At 53.8% G+C, this 20400-nt stretch overlaps 1 protein-coding gene across 1 annotated transcript in view; it reads left to right on the forward strand.

The window, feature by feature from the left end:
• Positions 1-290: 290 nt before the first annotated feature.
• The window catches only part of VSTM2L (V-set and transmembrane domain containing 2 like), a 38725-nt gene continuing 18615 nt past the window's right edge, over positions 291-20400 (forward strand). The window contains exon 1 of the mRNA XM_027977187.3: positions 291-636. Within this exon, the coding sequence (XP_027832988.1) occupies positions 516-636 (121 nt within the window). The 5' untranslated portion in view covers positions 291-515. The remainder of the gene's footprint in view (positions 637-20400) is intronic.

A 20400-nucleotide genomic window follows, 5' to 3' on the forward strand; every position in this document is an offset into this window, starting at 1 on the left:
AGAGCATTTCAGTTCCTGAAACCAGTAGTGTTAAGCTTGGCAGGAATCGGGTCCCTAGGGTGGCTTCCTCCACCCCATCTCGCCCCAACTTGCGCTCTCGGGCCGGGAGAAGTTGCGGGTACCGCTTTAAAAATCCGAGCCTGGGCAAAACTTTGATGATAAATCAAGCGGCAGATCCCTCCGCCGCCGCCGCCTCCTCCTCTGGGCGGGCGGGGGGAGCGCGGGAGGGAGGGGGTGCGGCGGCAGCGGCGCCGAGCGGAGTGGCCTTCCGCGGAAGGGAAGAGTCCCGCAGTCGGAGGCGGCCGGCTGGGCGTGCGCTCGCTTCCCGCAGCCGGGGCTGGGCCGGAGCCGGGCGGGGGCCGGAACCGGGGCCCGACCGGGTTCTGCGGGCGAAGGGGCAGCAGCCGCAGCCGGGCAGCCAGGCCGCACCGGGCGGGGGCCGGAGGGCGCGAGGTCTGCGGTCTTCTGAGCCCCGATGTGAGGCGGCGGCGCCCCCTCCGGCCCGAGCGCGCACCATGGGGGCCCCGCTCGCCGTGGCGCTGGGCGCCCTCCACTACCTGGCACTTTTCCTGCAACTCGGCGGCGCCACGCGGCCCGCCGGCCACGCGCCCTGGGACAATCACATCTCCGGCCACGGTGAGTTGGGTCGCCGCCCCCGCGGACTTCCCCACCAAACCCCACCCTGGGCAGCGCGGCTCCGACTTGGCCGTCCCCGGACTCGAGCCCGCGGCGCCGGTGGCGGGAGTCCGAGGGGGGGCGCCCCCTGCCGGGTCTGCGGACCGGCCCTGGCTTGCTGGCCATTCCTGCGGACGAGGGTGCACCCCGGGTGGCACCCCCATGCCACTCCCGCGGAGGGCTCCTTTCCCACCCTCTACACTCGCGCGGATACATACACCTCCACGACCAGCCACGGACACACAGCCGCACTCGCTGCTTTCTCACACAACTCCTACCCTCATACATCTCCAGACACCTCGGATCGCCCTCACTTCTGTGCCCACTAGACACACAGCAGGCGCGGCCGGAGGGCTCACACCCTGCCAGCTGGCACCCCAGAGCACAACTCTTGCCTGCCCGCCTTCCTGCAGACACAGTGGCAAAATACACACACTTGTGAACACACTTTTCTCACCCACACATCTCTGCCCATCTGCCTTTCCCCTTTGTGGGTTTAACCCTGTAGCTGTCCTTGTCCCTTCCCTCTCCACCTGCCCCACTGGGAAAGGTCTTGGGGGACAGACGAACCCCGCTTCTTGAGAACTGGTAGCCTGGGCTGCAGCCACCCCATCAGGTGGGTGGCATCTTGGCTTGGTGGGAGCCCCTTGAAGACGCTGGAATAGTTGGCATTGCTGCTTCCAGGCGGAGGCGTGGAAGGGAAAGAGGGAAGCCTGGAGCTTTTGTCTGCCTCTAGGGGTGGGCAGGAAGCCCCCTGCCATCCTCCTGTAGGGTCCCCTCTCATCCTCATCTTTGACCCCGGAGGACTGAAAGATGGGACCTCTCAACTCAGCCACCCTGGGAGCTGGGGAGCAAGTGAGCATTCCCAGCACTGGCTGCCAAAGTGTCAGAAGCTCCTTCCAGCCCCAGAGGAGCCCAAGTTGGCAGCAGAGTTGGATTGTCTGAGGCCGGCAGCTGCAGGGGCTCCCCCTGCCTTGGTGAGGTGGACTCCTTCCTGTATGAGGACCAGGGCACAGATGAAAATGGAGAAGCCTCATCCATCCATCTCTTCCCTACAAGGGTTTCCAAGCTGGCCGGGGAGGCTGCAGCACCCATGCTGGGCAATGTATGCCCAGGACTGGGGACAGGTTTGCACAAAGGGCAGAGAACTGGGTGATTTCTTCTGATGGAAAAGAGTAAGGGCTGTGGTGGTAAGAGATCAGAGAAGGCTTTACTGGGGCGTGACGTGTGAGTTGGAATTGCTTGGGAGAGTAAGCCCTTCTCAGGGTCTCTGCTTTTGAGGAACTATGACTCCTTACACCCTTCTTCCTGACCAGGTTAAATAGTAACCGCTCTGTGTACCATTTGCACACCGTTCTTATCCCTCATCTAATTTCTACCGACCTGGCTGGAGCAGTGCTAAAATAGGGGAAGGGTTATTTTGATCTTTAGTATACAGATGGGAAAACCAAGGCTCAGAGGTAAAGGGACTCGCCCAAGGTCACACAGCGAGTGAGTGTTTGCACCGAGACTGGCCCCAGAGTCTGTCGGGCAAAGACAGCGCTTTTTCCAGGACATTCATCTCCCTGTCAGGCTCCCTCCCATTCAAGGGAAACTAGGGATTCCTCCTCCCGCTCCCCTCCTGGCTCCGCTCAGATCCTTGGCACGGTTGGAACTCACACTAGGAGAATGTTCCAAAGAAGGGCTTTCCTGAATTTTTGGTCCCGAGAGATGCAAGGAGTGGGGCTCTGAGGTTTACCATCATCCCATCCCTGGGCTGTGGGGGCCACTCTGTCATTCCTGAGGCCCCGAGGTGGCCCCCTCATCGGCAAGCAGGGTTCTCCTCTGCGTGGCAGTCTCCGCCTGCCCCCTGGTGCCAGGCGTGCTTAGGGCACAGCTCTGCCCCCCTGGCTGTAGTGCCCCCACTGCACCCTGGGGAGGTCCAGCAAGGGCCCAGAGGAGGGGCTGGGTAGGAAGGACACAGCACTGGCTGCAGGGGAGCCTGGCTTCTCTTGCTGCCCCACTGTGCAGTTCTGGGCAAGTGAGTCACCCCTCTAGGGCTCTTTCTGTCCCTCAAGAAGCGAGGAGGCTGGACCGCTCTGCAGGGTCCAGACTGCTGGCTCCCAACACTACCAGGTTCAAAGTCACCAAGTGGTTGATGCCAAGGAGCCCCCACCGTTGCCCCTCTGCCGGGCCAGACGCCTAACACCACAGGAAGGGCTCAGAGCCACTCACTTAATCACAAAAAGAAACTGTTATTAATGATAGTGAGACGCGGCGGATAAGTGGGTCATGTCTAATAAGCCGTTTGTGTTCAGGAGGAGAATACCAATTTGATAAAAGCTGTGTGTGCTGAAAAAGCCCAGAAATTGCTGTTTAGCAGATTGGAGCCTGATCGTTCCATTATTCCTGGGCTCTGCGTGTCCTCAGCTGATTCAGGAAATGTGGCTGGCTTAGGGAGGTGTCTCTGTGCCTCGGGTGGGGGTGGGAGGCTGGAAGAGGGGGCTCCCGGGGAGGAGTCCACTGACCCCAACCGCTTGGTGGCTGTTCTCCAGCTCAGTTCCAGCCCAGCCCAGCCCAGCCACCAGGCTAATGCCTTCCACCTGCTCGCCCCGGGGCTTGTCACAGGGAAAGCCCATGGTCAGATGGGTCCGCAAGGACATCGGTCTCACTTCCCACCTCCTGGCTGCCTCCACTCAGCCCACTTCGCAGAGGAGTTTTTAAAGGCATGAGGAGTGATGGGGAGGGGGTGGTACCTGTCTTTTAGGGAGACATCGGGAAACAGGAGGCAAGAAGGTGATTGTCAGTATCTATGCTGAGTAGGTATTCAATGAACGGCAGCTAATTTGATTTTTTCTGATCAGATAGGGTTAGCTCATTGCCCTGAGCACAGTGCAGGTGGGAGGAAAGGGAGCTGACATTTATGAACTTCCTACTGTGTGGTAGGTGCTTCCAAACCCCTGACCAGTGTTTACTCACTAAGGCTGACATCCAACATAGGAGGAAACAAAGGTTAGAGAGGGCCAGTGACTTGCTCAAGGTCACTGAGTCTGTACAGAGAGCTGGGAAGGCCAGCCTACAATGAAAGTGTGTCTGGCAATTCCAAACCTGCCTCCTCCAGTACAGCTGTGAGGCAGGCTTGGCCAGTCGTGTGATGGAACTCCTTCCCCTGCTCATCCCTACCCCAGGGACTCCCTTCCAGCTCCCCGGACAACTGGGAAAGCAGTGGGTTCCACCAAGAGGAACTAGCAGCTCAGAAAGGTGATGAGATCTTGCTGAGGCCATGTGCAAGTTAGAAGCAGGAAGCTGGATTAGACTTCTTCTCCAGGACTCTTCCTAGATTTTATTCACAGTAGGGGTCTGGGAGGCAGGATCTGTTTAATTTTTTTTGGCCACACCACACACAGGATCTTAGTTCTCTGACCAGGGATCAAACCCATGTCCCCTACAGGGAAAGCACAGAGTCCTAACCGCTCGACCACCAGAGAAGTCCCCAGGAGGCAGGATCTTTAATGAGGATCTTTGTGGATCTCCTGCATTGCTAGCACCCAGGGAGTTTGTTACAATGCAGATCCATTGGCCAAAATGATTGTTGAGAGGACCCTGGAATCTGCATTTTAATAAGCTCCCCAGGCCGAGTCTTGGAGTCACTGCCTTAAGTATTCACCCAACCTGATGAGACTTGTACGGATGGGAAATTGCCTGGTGCGGGGGGCTGCTGGATTGCCAGCGAGGAAGAGGTCCCGACTGGAATGGGCATGTGGACCCTCAGAGGAGCCCAGAAAGCCCTTCACTGCAGCAAACGTCCATCTTCCCGCCCTCGCCCTGCCACACACACACACACACACACCCCTAGGCCAGCACCTTCAATTATTAATACACCCCAATGCAGACAAGGATCCTGGCTTGGCCGGGCCTTTGTCCATTGAGTAATTCCCTGTCCTGAGGTTTTCTCTGTTGCCAGGAGGGTGCAGCAGGATGCTGCGGGAGGGGGTGGGGGCTGCCAGGCCATTTGGCAAACAGCCCGTGCACTGAAAAATGACCCTGGCTTTCTTGCGTTCCTTCCCGAACTGTTGGTATCTCCCCATCAATAAGCTGGCTAGTTTGGTGGTTGGGAGATGGAGAAAATTGAGTGCTGTCTTCCGAAGGTTATGATGTTAAAAATGTGTTCACCGTTGTCTCGGGTGTTGGTGATTATTCTATCAATTACGCCCGTAAACACTCGCCCTGGGCTGAGGGTTTCCCGGCCTCCTGTGGGGAATTGGCCCTCACAAGCAGTTTTCCCCAAGTCCTTCACACCAATTGCTTTTGACACTTTGCCTATCAGCGGCTCCCTCAGCCTTTTCCCCAAGCAAGGGAAGCCGCAGGCGGCCAGCAGGACTGGGAATTCAACTCGCTGCCACCGTGACAGCAGGCGTGTTGGGGGAAGTCTCTTGGTGACAAGTAAGTGGGCAGGGTCTGGGGTGCAGGGAGAGTGATCCTTGCCAATCACCAGGGCAGGAGATGGAGCATGTGGAATAAATGAATCACTGAGGCTCAGGCCAAGCCAGCAGGGCCTTTGGGACCATCTTCTACCCATTTCACAAAGGGGAAAACCAAGGCCTTGGGTAAGAGAGTGTGCGCCCAGATTGCCTGGGAGGTTAGTGCTTGGCTTTGGGGATCACCTGACCCACCTCTGTACAAAAGGAGAGTGAGAGGACTTCCCTGGTGGTCCAGAGGTTAAGATTCTGAGCTCCCAGTGCAGAGGGCCTGAGTTCAGTCCCTGGTCAGGGAACTAGATCCCGCTTGCTGCAACCAAGAGTTTGTATGCCACAGTCAAGGGTTCGCATGCCACAACTCAGACCTGGCACAGCCAAATAAATAAATATTTTTTAAAAAAGAGTGAGAATTATATGGAAGCAAACATATATTGTCATGTTAGGGTTTTAAACGGCATTGTCTCATTTGATCCTCATAAGAATCCTAAGGGTAGGGGACTTCCCCTGGCCTGATTGTATTCATGAGGAACCTGAGATTCTATGAGGTTAAAAGGGCTTGCCCACGGTCAGTCACCTAGCAAGTATTGGAGCCCAGATGGGGCCCACGTTTGCAATGCTCTTGTGTCCCAGAGAGGAGGGAGAGGTCCTTGGCCCCGTGATGATGACCTCTACATTCCACACCCGAGCTGTGGAGCAGTGAACCTGGCCACCCCCAGACCAGAACCTGCCTTGATGATTTTCTAGCTTCTGTCATAGGCTGAGAAAATCAGATGGGTAAGGAGAGTGGACACATGGTGTGAACAGTGACATCGGCGCCCTTGGGAGAGGTAGGTGTCAGAAAGACGGGAAAGGGGATGTGAAGCAAGCCTACCTCCTGGTGCTTGGCCATGACCTTGGACTTTAGGGACTGAACCAGCTGTTGAGGGCGTTATGGAAAGGGTGTCTCAGCCCCAAGGGAGTTTGGGCCAGCTGGGCACATGGGGACTGGCATCTGGGCACTCACCACCCCCACTGTAATTACCAGGGCTCCACGGTGGGAGCAGGTCAGAGTCCCTCATGTCCTGGTGCCCACCATAATGCCCAGCCCAGGGAGATGGTAGGGAGTGACAGAGTGGATGGCAGGGAGGATAAGGTAGAAGTCTAAGGTTTGAATTTAAACTTCTGTTCATGCCAAGTCAGTGTCATTTTAAACATTCACGTAATTTTAATTTCATAAGAAATCCATGTTATTAGTAGAAAAATCACAAAACCCGAACCCCCTCCTTATCCTTACTGACCACGACATGGGCATCTGGGGTGAGTAAGGCTGATTCCCTCTTGCAGTGGGTAGACCCCTAGGCCCAGCCCCTTGGGGTGCATGTGAGATGCTTCAGCCCTGAGGGTAATGGGGTCCCAGGATGTAGCCTCTTCTCCCAGCCCCCAGTGGGATTCTTCCAATGGAAAAGGGGGCCATGGTCTTGCTAGGGGGATAAATCTACTCCTTTACCAGCTGATGACCCCAGAATCACTCTGGTACCTGCTGCTGAGAAGAAGGGGGGGTGGGCAGAGGGGCTGCTGCTGCTCCAGGTCCCCCCCCCGTTCACTGCTGTGTCCCCTCCCCCTCCTCGAAGCCAGCGGAGGGCTCAACTCCACCATCCCCTTCTTCAAGAAGACCCCTCTCGGCAAGCTTGGGTCCTACATGAGAGATGGTTTTAGGCAGAACACAGACAAACCTCTTACATTTTAATAGTTATGCATTTATTTTAATGTGGATTGGAAAAATATAACCAGCACATCAAAACTGCGATTTCACAGATATGATTGCTTAGAATGAGCCTAACAGGGATATTAAAACATAGTTCGTTTATAGAAAAGCAGGATGGATGTAATGGTACAGGTGGTACACAGACGCATTCATGTGTGTGGGTCACCATACTTGGGAGGTGCTGGCCTGCGGGGCACCCCCTCCCACCTCGTACTCCTATTCCTCACACTGGGAACTGCTGGCCTAACAGGGGCTGTGAGATCATTCGTTCATTCCTTCCTTCATTCAACAAATATCTCAATAATTGAGAACCTACCATGGAGCAGGCTCTTTTAGCCACTGGGGACATACCAGTGAAGAAGACAGACAGGGCTCTTGCTCAGACAACTAAACTTGTAAAATATATGTAAGAGTAAATTGTGATGAGTTAAGGAGCAGGAATGATGTTCAGCCTGGAGAAGGGCACTCCCTCCTGGGGCAGTGAAGTTACTAAGAGTGAGCTCCCCATCACAGGAGGTATGCAAGCTGGACCAGTTATTAGCTGAGGGTATCACAGAGGAGAAGCCTGCCTTCTTTCCCAAATGAGCAGAGATGGGTGAAGTGGGCAGAAGACAGTGGGTGTGAGCAGTTTAGTGATGGGGCTGGGACAAGGGCTGAGTTGGGCAAGGCTCGCAACACTAAGGAGGCCTGGTCCCACACTGGGGACATGGTGAGGGTGGGGGCCTTCACTCCTCCTAGTGTTGGGAGGTTGGGGTAGAGATTCCTTGAACAGTTCTGCTCCCACTTAAAATGCCAGAATTGGGACAGGGAGTCAAACCTGGGTTTTTATCCACCTTCCCCCTGCTCGAGCTTCTGGGTGGCTTGGCAGGTCCTTGCCCCTCTCTGGGCCTCATTTTCTCACCTGAACAGTGCTGAGTTCTCCGAAGCTCTAAGCATCTGGAACACCGCCGTCTGTATCCTCCCAAGTGCTGTCCTTTGTCCTCCCATCAACAGGTGAGGATGGAGCCGATGGTGGCCTGGCATTCCATCTGGCACCTGGAGCTTAGCTCTCAGTGGCCTTCCAGGCTCTGAACCAAAACACCAGCCAGGGCTCACAGGGGATTTTCTCTGTGCCTGCCCCTTCCCCACCTCCTCTCATCCAGTCCTCGCCTGTTCTGCGCAGAGGGCATTCCCATTTTACAGACAGGACACTGAGGCTTCCGGGGGTGGGTGGTGATGCGACTTGCCTGAGGACATGCAGATGTTAGATGGCTGAGCCAGGCCTGAGCCCAGCTTGCAGCTCTTAACCCACTCAATCTGTCCTCTGCTGGTTGCCAAACCAGCTGGGCTTGTGGGCCGGTGTTTTGTTCCACAGCGTGCCCTGGATTCATGGGATTCTCTCAAGGTCCGTGATGCCAAAAGGCTGAGAAGGCCCAGTCTGGCTGAAAGAGCCCAGGGCTGAGAGTCTAGGGTTCTGGATCCAAGTCTGGCATCATCAGTGGGGAGCGATGGGAGTAGGGTCATGCCTGCCTGGATTTTATGGGGGCTACTGTTTTTGTCTGAGCCTGAGTCTGGAGTGAATGCTCGAGTATTTGCTCACGTGTGGCTGGAGGAGCTGTGGCAGTGGGGAGGAAGGGGCTTGGATGGTCCTTTATCAGACTGGCCTAAGGGGCCAGACAGGTACCCTTTGCCTTTGCATCAGGTCCGGCCTCCCCAGCCCCCTTCAGGAAGGTGCCCTTGGGACGTGAGGTGTGGAGGCTCTGGGAGCATCTGGAAGGTTAGAGCCAGGAGGGGGCCCTCGCTCAGAGCTATCAATTAGGGGGCTGGCAGTGCCCATCGGTGCCACATGCCCACCTGCTTCTCTCCCTCCGAATCTCTTTCTATGGGTTTGTCTCTCTCAATCTCTATCTCCGTCTTTCGACCACTCTCCATCTTTCTTTGTCCCTTTCCCTGTGTCTGCTCCATCTGCTTCCTCCCTCTTCTCATCTCTCCCACCTCAGTCTGCCCTTTCCCTCTGTCTCTCTGTACACACACACACACACACACACACACACACACTCACACACACACACACACACACACACACTCCTCTCTTCAGGTGACATCTCAGGCTTACACGTGCACGGATTCTGTGTATCACAATGACACCCACACAGAGCAGGCACCCAGGAAATGCCGGTTGAATGAACGAAATGAATAAACGAGTGAATGGCCACACGGGGAAGCTACTGGGGCACTGGGCCTTGTCTAGACTAATGGTCCCTAATTTTTTTGGAGGTCACGATCCTCTTGAGAATTGGACTGGTTGATGAAAACTGGGTTGTTTCCTCAGAAAAATGCCTCATTGTTTGGTCCAGTGTCAGGGGGCTTGTTGAGGGCCCCCAAAGCCCACTTGTGGTCCTCGGGGGAAGCAGCCTTCCTGTCACGGGGCGGGGGGTGGGGGGTAACTGAGGTTCCAGGCTGGCCCCAGGATGCAGGGCTGGCGTGATGCAGAGCCAGGCTCTGGAGTACTTCTCCTACCCCCGGGGACTGTTCTGTGTTGTGACCTGAGGTGGCCTCGGAAGAAGCTTCACTCCCTTTCCCCGGCAGGTCGTTGGTGAGTGTCCGCGGGGGTGAGTTTAGGGAGGCATAATGGAGGTCATTCAACCAAAGGTGAGAGCCCCAGAAACAGGGCAGGTGTGCCACAGAGGAGGGAGGTCTCGGGATGGGGGGTTCCCAGTGAGAGTGGTTGCTGTGTCCTGGTGCAGTCAGGGAAGACCTCCTGCGGGCCGTGGGCACCTTCTCTGCCTGTGTCCAGGGACCGTCGGGGCTGAGAGGAGGCTCTGGTGGCCGGCAGGGAGCCCTGCCCAACTGTCTGGGTCTGGCAGGGGCTTCATTTGGAGGGGCCTGCGGGCATACCCGGAAAAGCAGGCTGTGGCTGGAGGTGCTGAGACTAGGCTGGGGAGGGTTGGTTTTGATTCCCAGGGCAGGGGCAGGCCTGGAGGATCTCTGAGTGGTGAAGGCACAGGGCGTCGCTGGCCCTGCAGGTTGAAGTGGGGGCGTTAAATAGGCCTTGGAGGCTGGAGGGGCTAATGGAGGAGGAGAGGCTGTTTATGGGAGAGGGGCTGAGTTTCTGGGCTCATAGGATGCGGGGGCTGATTTTTAAGTGCCCACGGATTGTTGGGAATATGGGCTTGAAAGGAGACGGGAGCCGGGTGTCTGGTGTGTGTGTACGTGTGTGTAGAAGTATGCTGGCTTCCTTTCTTGAACACACGAGCTCCTTCCTCCTCAGAACCTTTTCCCGAGTGATCTTCTCCCTTTGGCAGGCTTTCTTCCTTCCCCTCCTGCCTTGCGGTTCTCTGCTTCACAGAGAGGCCCATAACCTCCTGTCAGAGCCCGTCACGGTCACCCCAGCAGGCACCCCAGACGGAGGAAATGGTGGGGCGGGGGGTGGGGGGGGGGAGCTTAGAGAGATGTCCGAGGCCTCACACCGAGTTCAAAGCGAGGGATCAGAGCCCCAAACTTTGTTTCCCTGATCCTGGCGTGTTAAGGGCGTCTCTTGGGCTAAGGGGAATCTTAACTGCACTCCTCATTTCTCAGAAACCTCAGGCTTGGTTCCCGGCTGAGGGCAGGGAGGGAGAGAGCAGGCAGTAGGGTGTCTGTTTTGCTTTGTGAGGTTTTAAAAAAATCATTTCCGACCTTAGAGGCGGCAGCAATTACAGCTGGCTCGCTGGGGAGCTGTTTGCCGCCTGTCATCGGCCCTAGGAAAGGGTCCCTAATGGAGGCCCGGCGGCCAGAGCGCACAGTAGTGGAAATAGTGCTCAAAACAAAGGCGCTGATGGTCTCGGGCAGGCAGATGAGAGGGAGGGGTGGACAGGCTGGCTGATGGTGGGGCTCTGGGGGCAGGAGCCCCGAGACTCATCAGCTGGTCTCCTCGTGTCCCCCAGACACCGCAGCAGTGATCACAGAACTCCACGTAGGCACTGGGTGCCCCCAACCCCATCCCAGCTCTGCTGCTTTCTATTAGATCCCCTCCCAGGCAGCGAGAACAGTAAGTACAAAGGCCCTGGGGTAGGGCAGAACCCTTTCAGCTAGGGCTTATTTGCTCCTAGAATAGTCATTGGGCTTAAAACCCTTCTAGGTGAGGGGAAAGGAGGTGGGAGCCTTTGGGAGGCGGGGCTGGAGCAAGACCCCCGACTCCCAGAGAGTCAGCATGAATAGCAGCAGCCAGACATTTACAGGTATGTGTGATCCCCTCGAGTCCCCACAATACCCATTTTACAGATGAGGAAACTGGGCAGAGTTTGGCTGACCTCTGGGAAGTACACTTGGGTTTCAAATCCAGGTCAGCTTGACTCCAGAGCCCACGTGTTTACTTCTGCAGTCTTGGATTTCTCACAGTTGGGCAGGAGTAGCAGGGACTGGGGTGGGGGCAGGAACTGGGTCCCAAGGGGAGCTGAGTTTGACTGGGCCAGCCCCAGCAGAGAGGGCGTGGAGGAGGGGGCAGCATAGCCACTCTGCTCTCTGCCCCTGCCTTCTGGGCATCCCCAGAAGCTCTGCTGCGAAGCGTCCCTGGGCGTGCTGCCTCAGTTTCTCTCCTCCTATTGATCTCTGCACCTGACTTTCAGGTGCCCCCATCTCTGCCGCTCTCTTGCTCTGTCCTGCCTGGTCCTGGCCTCTCTCGCTCCACTCTGGGTGCTTCCAGACTTTTTTTTCCCCCTTCTTGGTGGATCTGGGGAAGCTTCTCTCTGGGGCCCTGGGGTTACCTCTCATTCTATGGCTGATGCAGCCTCCCTGTGCTTCCTCCATCCACACTCCCTGCAATCTGTGACAAGCATTAAGGATGGGTACGTGCCTGGACTTTGAGCTCAGACACTCGGGCTCAAATCCTGGCCCCTCCTCCCCCGCCAACCTCTCTGAGCCTCACTAGCCATCAGTGCAGTGGGTGGCTCACCCCACCAGCTTTGCAGGATGTGCAGGTGAGCATGGAAAGAAATGGTACCTGCACAGCCATCAGCCTTCATCCCATCCCTGGCTCCCTGCATGTCCCCACACTTGGTTTCTCCCTCTCAAGCCCTTTCATCCCTTGTGGCCTAGATGTGTGGAAAGAGGAGGCGGGAATTCCACTGGGGAAACCTGCTTAACTTCCACAATCCTGCAAGTGCCAGAACATTTCCACTCTCCTCAAATCTCCCCAGATTTGTAATTCCATGGTTGTCTCCTTCAATATGCGCTGGTGGCCTTGGGAGGCACCCCACCCCCAGCCTGCCAGCCCTGCTGTGTGGGGGCTGCCTGGCAGGTGACCTGGGCAAGTCCCCACCCTCTCTGTGCTTCAGTTTCTTCATCGGACAGTGGCTGCGTCCCAGGTTGTGCTAGGGATTCTGTGAGATATTTCATTAAAGAAACAACTCTATAAAAAGGAATGAAATCTGATAATATGCTACAATATGGACAAACCTCAAAAACATTATGCTGAGTGAAAAAAGCATGTCCCCAAAGACCACGTATTCTATTATTCCATTTATGTGAAATATCCAGAATTGGCAAATCCATAGAGACAGAAGGCAGATTGGTGGTTGCCAGGGCCTGGGGGGAAGGGGAGTGACTGCTCAGTGGGAGGATGAAAATGCTGTGGGACTAAATAGACATGGTGGTCTCACAACTTGGTGACTACTCAATGCCCTTGACGTGTACACTTTAAAATGGTTAATTTTATGTTATGTGAATTTCACTTCAGTTACCGCTAAATAAATAAATAAATAAAAAGGAAACATTTTTATAAGCACATACTTGGAGTCAGACACTCACTTTATAAAAACGCTAATGGATTTAATCCTTACAACAAGGGCATAGATGTAAACAACAGCTGATTCCCTTTGCTGTATAGCAGAAACTAACCACATCAGCAACTACAAGAAAAATTAATTTTAAAAAATCCTTACATCAGCCTCTGAAGTGGTTGTTATTATTATCCCCATTTTACAGATGGGGAAACCGAGGCACATTGTTAGTGGTCTGAATTGTTATTGGGTGGGCAATCAGCTGGGGCTGGGCAGGGACCCCACTTAGGTCAGTGTGCTACTGTGTCCCTAGAAGTCAGCAGTGAGTGGATGAGGCCCTACAGTGTCCAGAACACCAAAACAGACTCTTCACCTGCACAGTTCATGTAATCCTCAAAATAAGCCTTTAACCAATGACACACGTGGGAACCAAAGCCCAGAGAAGTGAAGCTACTTACACAGTGTCACACAGCAAGAAAGAGTGGAGCCACATCTTAGGGAGGGGGGCTGGTGTGGCAATAATACAGGCTCTGGAGTTTCCTGGAACTTGGGTTCACGTCCTCGCCCTACCATTTACTGGATCTGTGCTTTGTGATACACAGTCCTCTGTCCCCGAGTGTTAGATTTTTTTACCTGTGAAAAACCATAAGATTGTTGTGAGGATTATGGATCGTGCCCTGCACTGGGCTTGGACTCATGAAAAGGGGTCTGTTATATGGATGAAAAGGCATCTACATCTGTAAATCCTGGACTTCACCTGCCCCCAGTCCCTCTTTTTCCTCTGGGTCCTCTGCCCCTTTTGCCAACACATCAGCCCTCCAGTGCGCAGAGCATGGTCTGAAGAGCCTGAGGCTGCAAAGATGAAGGCAGCCTCCGATTGGATGGGATGGAGGTCCTTGACAAGGGGTTCGCCTCATGCCTCAGAGTAAACAGCTCCCCACCAAGGGCAACATTTCTTTGATGTCTCCTGTTTCATCCAAAATGCATGAGTTCTGTGTTCCATGCCATAATATATTCATGTTTATTTTAATACAAAAGTAACGTTCCCATTTGTGGGGGCAGCGGAGGGGTGGGAAGGAAACTGGTGCCTCAGAAAGTCACTTCCAAAGCCTCAGTACAGCCAGAAGGGAGCCCTCCATTCATTTCTTTGGTCATTCATTCCACGAGCACGCATTCAGTCCTCCTCGTTCCTGAAATTGATGTTAGTCCTCCCCACATGCAAGACACAGGGAACGTTCTGGCAAATCAGACAAGATGCTGCGCTGTATAGGTGAGTGGCAAAGCTTTCAGGTCTATGGGCCAGAGCGGGCAAGGTCTCGGAGGTGCCAACTAAAGATGAATCGTGGGACTGGGCCAGTGGCCAAAACAGCCAGAGCTGGTGACAGCGGTGGAGGTGGCTGCCCACTGACGGGCACACGTCAGCTGGACCTGCACCCCAAGCCCTTCTGATCCAGAAGGAAGTCTCTTCCCGAAGCCGCTCCGAATTTAACACCCATCTCTCACCCGTCTCCCCTGTTAATGAGAGGAGACGGGGACGGAGGCTCGTAGCCTTCAGCAGGCAACCTTCTCTGGCTAGAATTTACGAACGCTGTTTGGTTTTCATAGTGCTTATTTTTACTGTTACCCTCTCTTTATGGCAAGTGATGCTGATTTTCCGTTTATGGCAGTAATAAAAGTCTCCTTTTAAGTGGAATTTATTTAAGTAAAAAAGAGACAGTTGCTTTGAAAATAAATATTAAGTAAATAATAGTGCAGGTGGTACAGGGAACCTGCAGAAATGGTAAAGTGGACCCCAAAAGGTTGGACTTGCAGAACTCTCTTTCCTACGCCCTTTCTGGCCCCTGAGCACCCTGGCTATGCAAATCCCATCAATGTTCAAGTCCAATCCTATCCCCTCTTCCCTCCCAGAAGCCTTTCCTCTCCAAGGACATGCATCTCCATCCAGAGCCTCTGCACACACCTTGTGTGCCATACGTCTCTGCAGGGCCCTAGGATCCCTGGCTCTGTGAATGGTGCACACCCTGAGCAACCGTACATGCCGATCCAGGCTCAGTCCCAGCTCTAGTTACCCAGTCCCAACCAATAGTTACTGGTCTGTGTGTTTGTAGCTCCTGCAGAATGTGTGCCCCTTGAGGATCAGGGCCTGGCCTGAGCATCTTGGGAAGCCCAGCACAGGGACTGGCCCAGAGGAGGCATCCATGAAAGCTGATCTCTCATTTCTTCTGCAGGGAGGACTTGAGTCCCTCCCACATGCCCAGGCCCCCATCATCCCAAGAAGGCACATTCAGTTCCTCAAACTTTTGTACAAAATGCACTCCTTGTCACTTCTTTTAATTATTATTATTAATTTATTTGGTTGCGCCGAGTCTCAGTTGCAGCATTAAGGATCTTTTCATTGATGCCTGTGAGATCTAGTCCCTGAGCAAGGAGGAGCATAAACTCTTAGCCACTGGACTACCAGTGAACTAGCCTCTCTTCACTTCTTGAGAAGAGGACCCCTGTCCACTCCAAGATGAAAGAGCCTCTGTGACCTCGATCCCTCTTGCTGCAGGCCACCTGCCCGAGGTGGGGGGCTGACCAGGAGGAAACGGAACCCTTGGGTGCCCCCCCCCACCCCAGGCCCATCCCAGAGCAGACACCTCACACCCATCCCTGCCAGGCTTCTTATTCCCTGGAGGCTTTTTCATCCCACTTCTTTAGGTTTTCCTCTTATGGACATTTTATATCCCCTGATTTCAGGAGCTCCGTGAGAGTCTCGTGTGAGATGGAGCTTCCCAAACAACATTCCCTCTGCAGTCCTTTTCCGTGTTCTGCCTCCCAGTGGGGAGTTCAGGAGGCTCTGGGCTTTTCTGACCCCATGTCACGCGCCCTTTCAGCCCCAGCGCTCTGCTGAGCTGGTCACCAAGCAGGCTTTCTGGAAATGGCCCCCAGTGACTCTCACTTTCTAGAGTTGCAAGAGGACAGCGGGTGAGAGAGGACACAGATTTGGGTTGGGAAATTCCACAGTCAGCCTTGGGATTGAAATCTGACTTTGCATCCTTAGGTGTGGAGCCTGGGTAGCTCCCTGTGTGAACGGGGGCTGATAATAAATAGCATCAAGTAGCTCAGTCAGTAAAGTATCTGCCTGCAATGTGGGAGACTTGGGTTCAATTCCTGGGTCGGGAAGTTCCCCTGGAGAAAGAAATGGCAACCCACTCCAGTATTCTTGCCTGGAGAATCCCATGGACAGAGGAGCCTGGCAGGCGGTATAGTTCATGGGATCGCAAGAGTCGGACACCACTTAATGCTATCTTTCTTTCCTTTTTCTCTGGGAGAATGAAGTGGGGTCCTGTTTACAGTGTCTGCCACATAGAGGGGTTCCCTTCAACACCAGGGCAGGGGACTGTCCCCAGTGGCCCCCAGGTTATCTGAGCCTCAGTTTCCCCACTTGTAATAAAGAGACAGTGACCCCTTGCCCAGCAGGTCGCTGTGAGGATTATTGGGAACATGCATCTCAACTTTCTGGCTCCTAGTGGGCCTCCAGTCAGAAGGTCACTCCACAAGGTTGATGGTCCTTGGGCCTCAAGGGCAGGCGAGCTGAGGGCCCTTCTTGGAGCTTCAGCCTTCCATTATTGGCCTGTTCACTCTTGGTCACATTTCACATGACAACTTGCTGCATCATCACGGGGAGCCTCCAGCTTGCCTGTCAATTTTCTGGGAAGCCCCTTGGCTGGACCCAGTGGGCCAGACTGGGCTTGGGCATTGGTGGTCATGAGGGCCAGTGGGAGGAAGGGTGGGTCTGGGGGGTCCCTGACTCAGGACCTCCCTGGTTGCCTGTGTCCATACATCTGTGCTCGTGGGTGCTATCCCGCCAAACACTAATCTGGCACATAGTAGATGCCCAGTAAATGTTGGGTGGGTGAATGATGGGATGTACGTCTCATTTTTTTCTTTCAAGTTTCTAACTTAAGTCTCTTAAGTTTTTGTGTAACCTTCCTTTCTCACTTCATTCAGCACATGCCCAGCAGTACCGCCTGCGTGCCTTCTCTATCCTGGGCAACACGGAGCCCTGCCCTGGGGGAGCTTCCAGTCTGGGGGAGACACAGACACCCTGATTAATACCTGATTAATACCTAATAACACAGGCCAGTGGGGCAGCAAATGGAGGACTCAGAGACCATCGGGAGCATCAAGGAGGGCTTCTGCCTAGCCCAAGGAGAAAGGGCATCTCCAGGCAGAGGGCCAGTTTTGAGCAGGGATTCCAGGAACCATGCAAGGTTGGGCCCCGAGGGAGATACGCACACATGGCCCAAAGGCAGGAGGGGCTGAACTGGGTTCTGGGAGGGGCCAGAGCTAGAGGCTTCTGGGTGCTCAACCTGGGAGTCTGACTTTGACCCTGAGAGCTGGCAGTTTCTCAATGGGGCATCCCAAGCATGAGTACCTTTGGGAGCTCCCTGCTCATCCTCCAGGGCAGGGAGGATGGGATCCTTTCTCGGTCTTTCACCCGAGCTGCTGCATATGTTCTGTGTGAGAGCAGAGTGTTCATTGAACACCTACTATGTGTCTGGCATCGTTCTAGCTGGCAGGGTGCAGCAGTCAACAAAACAGACCAAAATCTCCTGCCTTTGAGGGGCTTACACCCTGGGTGGAAGAGGGACAGTACATGAGAGATGCTAAGTGAGAATATAATATATGAGTAAGCAGTAGGAAAAATATGAGGGAGAAGGGGCCAGGGACAATACAAGAGGTGACATCTGAGCAAAGACGAAAGAAGTGAGAGGCCCCCATGGATACGGGGGCAGGGGAGTCTTCTAGACACAAGCGCAGGGAAATTTTTGTTGATGAAAACCATTGTGGCAGAGCTGGGAAGCCACAGGAGGTGGTAGGGCTTTTTAAAAAACAATTGTAAAATAGTCAAAATGTAAAATTTACCATTTCAACTATTTCTAAGTGTACAGTTCAGTGGCATCAAATATATTCAGATTACTGTGACCATCACCACTATCCACTTACGTAAATGTTTCATCATCCCAAAGTGAAACTATAGCCATTAAACAGTGATGCCCCAGCCTACCTCCCCCAGCTCCAACAGCCACCATTCTGCTTTCTATGAGTCTGACTACTCTAGAAATTTCATGGAAGTGGAATCATACAGTATTTGTCTTCTTATGACTGGCTTATTTCACTTAGCCTAATGTCCTCAGGGTTCTTCCTTGTTGGAGCAGATATCAGAATCTCCTCTTTTAAGACTATAACATTCCATTGTATGGAGAGACCACATCCTGCTTATCCATTCATCACTGGAGGTTTTAAGCAAGTAGGACTGATTTTTCCCTGCAGGAGATTGGATCTGGGACAGAGATGACCTCAGGACCCCAGGGGCTGCACTGGTTCTCTCTGCTCTGCCCCCTTCGTGTCTCTTTAGCTCCAGCTCTGCCTTGGTTCCCCTGACAAGGAGCTGCCCCTGCCACCAGTCTCCCGGGGGAGTACTAGCTCCAGCAAAGATTGATGGGTGGGCTGGGGACCAGTCCCTGCAGGCTTCCTGGAAGAGGCAGCCTTAGTCCAGAAACGTGAAGACTGGAAAGGCAGAGAGGGTTGTGCAGAGGGAGACCTGGGGCTGGACCAGAGTGTCTGGGATGAGGAACCTGAGCTCAGAGATGGAGGGACATGGGGACTGGGCTAGGGTTGCCTGGGTCAACATGCCTCCTTGGGACCTGCATGAATCCCCCTGGCTTGGCAGGGATGGATGTTGGAAGGAGAGTACAGGACTGATGGATGAGGGGTGTCATGGTCCAGGTGTGAGTGAAATACAGATGTTGCCTCTACTGCATAATCTGATGAAGCTAAAGGAAGCATCTTTAAACATCTTCCTGGAGATGGTAGGATTTTGAGCTAGAAACTGAGAGAAGGGAGTGCTTTTTCTTAAGCACCTACTACGTGCCAGGCATGAGGCATATGTTGCCTTGTGCAACCCTCTCTTTATCCTCTCATTCTTCCCTTTTTTCAGCTAAAGAAATGGAAGCTCAGAGAGGTAAAGGGGCTTGTCCAGGTTGAACAGATAGGGACTCAAGGAAACAGGATTCAGATCCATGCCAGAGGCCAAGTGCTAGATGTCTGTACTGAACCAGGGCGTGAAAGGTTGGGAAGGAGGTCACGATCCCACTCCTTAAGGGCAGATGAGACCTTCCAAATCATCTCCTGCCTTTTCCAGAAGCCAAACTCGGTGACTCCCGCTGTAGCCACAAGCTGTTTCCTGCCAATGATGCCCGATAACCAGGCCTGGGGTTAATTAATACATCGCTCCCCCAATTAAAAGCAGAAAGGAAGGAGATGTTGCATTCAATCAAGCCCCTTTCTCCTCCTGCTGAATCCTAATTTGTGGACAGCGGTTTTAATTGTCTTCCCAGCGAGCCCAGCCCTGCTCAGGGCCCTGGGGCTGGAGAGGACAATCCTATCTTTCTCAAACACCTATGATTATACCAGCCTCCCTGGCTGGGAGGAGTTACCCGAACAGGGAGGGGTGGGAGGAAGTCAAAGAGGAAAGAGGATTTGAATGTCCCAAACTCAGCAAGGATGCTGAGGTAGGGAAGGGGTCTGAAAGGCTAGAGGGAAGGAGGTGGTGGGGTGAGGGGACTGGGAAGAGGGTTATAGGAGCATGGTCTAGAAGTTATGGGCTGCCACTCCTGAGTCCTCTAGAGCTGGGTTCATACATAACCACTGACTCTGGGGCCTTGGGCAAGTCACTTAACAACCCTTCTGAGCCTCAGTTTCCCCATCTGAAAAATGGGGATGATAATGATCACACCTCCCCCGTAGCATCCTGATGGGAGCATGAGAAAAGCTGTGTAAAGAGCTTGGCAGAGGGCCTTGTTAGAGACGGTGATCTCTAACAAATATGGAATACTAACAAGCACTCCATATTTGTCAGAGATCATCATCGTCATCATCAAAATTAAGATGGATCACCTTCTGGTCTCTGGTGCTGATGCTGAGTCCTCATCACAGAATTAGCAGAGGGAGCAAGAACCTCTTGACAACTGGAGCCGCCCACCTTCAGTGGAGGCAGGAGGAGCTGAGCTCCCTGTCTCTGGAGGTGTGCAAATGGGACACAGAAGTGTGGAATCTGGTGGCTGAACTTGACCTGATAATTCAGACCAAATTCTGATGGGAGCTGATAGACTCCCAGGGTCTTGATCACGCCTGCTGGTCAGACCCTAAGTTCAAAATCCAGCTCTGTATATATCTTGGACAAATGATGTCACCTTTCTGAGCCTCACTTTCCTCATCTGTCAAATGGGAGTGAATGGATTAGAAACTGTTAGAGACAATGTCAGCATCATGCTGGTAGATGCTCCTTAAAAGGGGTGATTATTATTATCATTTAAACAAAGCTCTGTGGGTTTCCCCTCCTCCCTCCTGGGTCCACACTATCCTTCTCCACCTCTGCTTATTGGTATTCACCCCTCCTTCAGGGCACAGCTGAAGGGCCAGGTCACCTCCTCTTCCCCCAAGTGGAAGGGACCCCTCCACTTCCCAGTGCCCAGGGCCTGGCTCCCTTAGGTTTGTCTGAGCTGGTGGGGGTCTCAGACTGTGAGGACTAACCCTATTGTATAGAGGAGCAAACCAAGGCTCAAAGAGGGGGAGAATTTTCCCAAGGTCACACAGCAAGGCTGATGGCAGAAACAGGCTCAGTCCCTTCTCCCTGGCTCCAAGTCCTGGCACTCACCTGCATGTGGCTTCTCCCTTCAGGGAGGGGGTTCTCTGGGGTGGGGCCCAAACAAACCCTCATGTTGCTGCTTCTGGAATA

The sequence above is a fragment of the Ovis aries genome, chromosome 13 (genome assembly GCF_016772045.2).
Source record: "Ovis aries strain OAR_USU_Benz2616 breed Rambouillet chromosome 13, ARS-UI_Ramb_v3.0, whole genome shotgun sequence".
In the NCBI taxonomy this organism is placed as follows: Eukaryota; Metazoa; Chordata; class Mammalia; order Artiodactyla; family Bovidae; genus Ovis; species Ovis aries.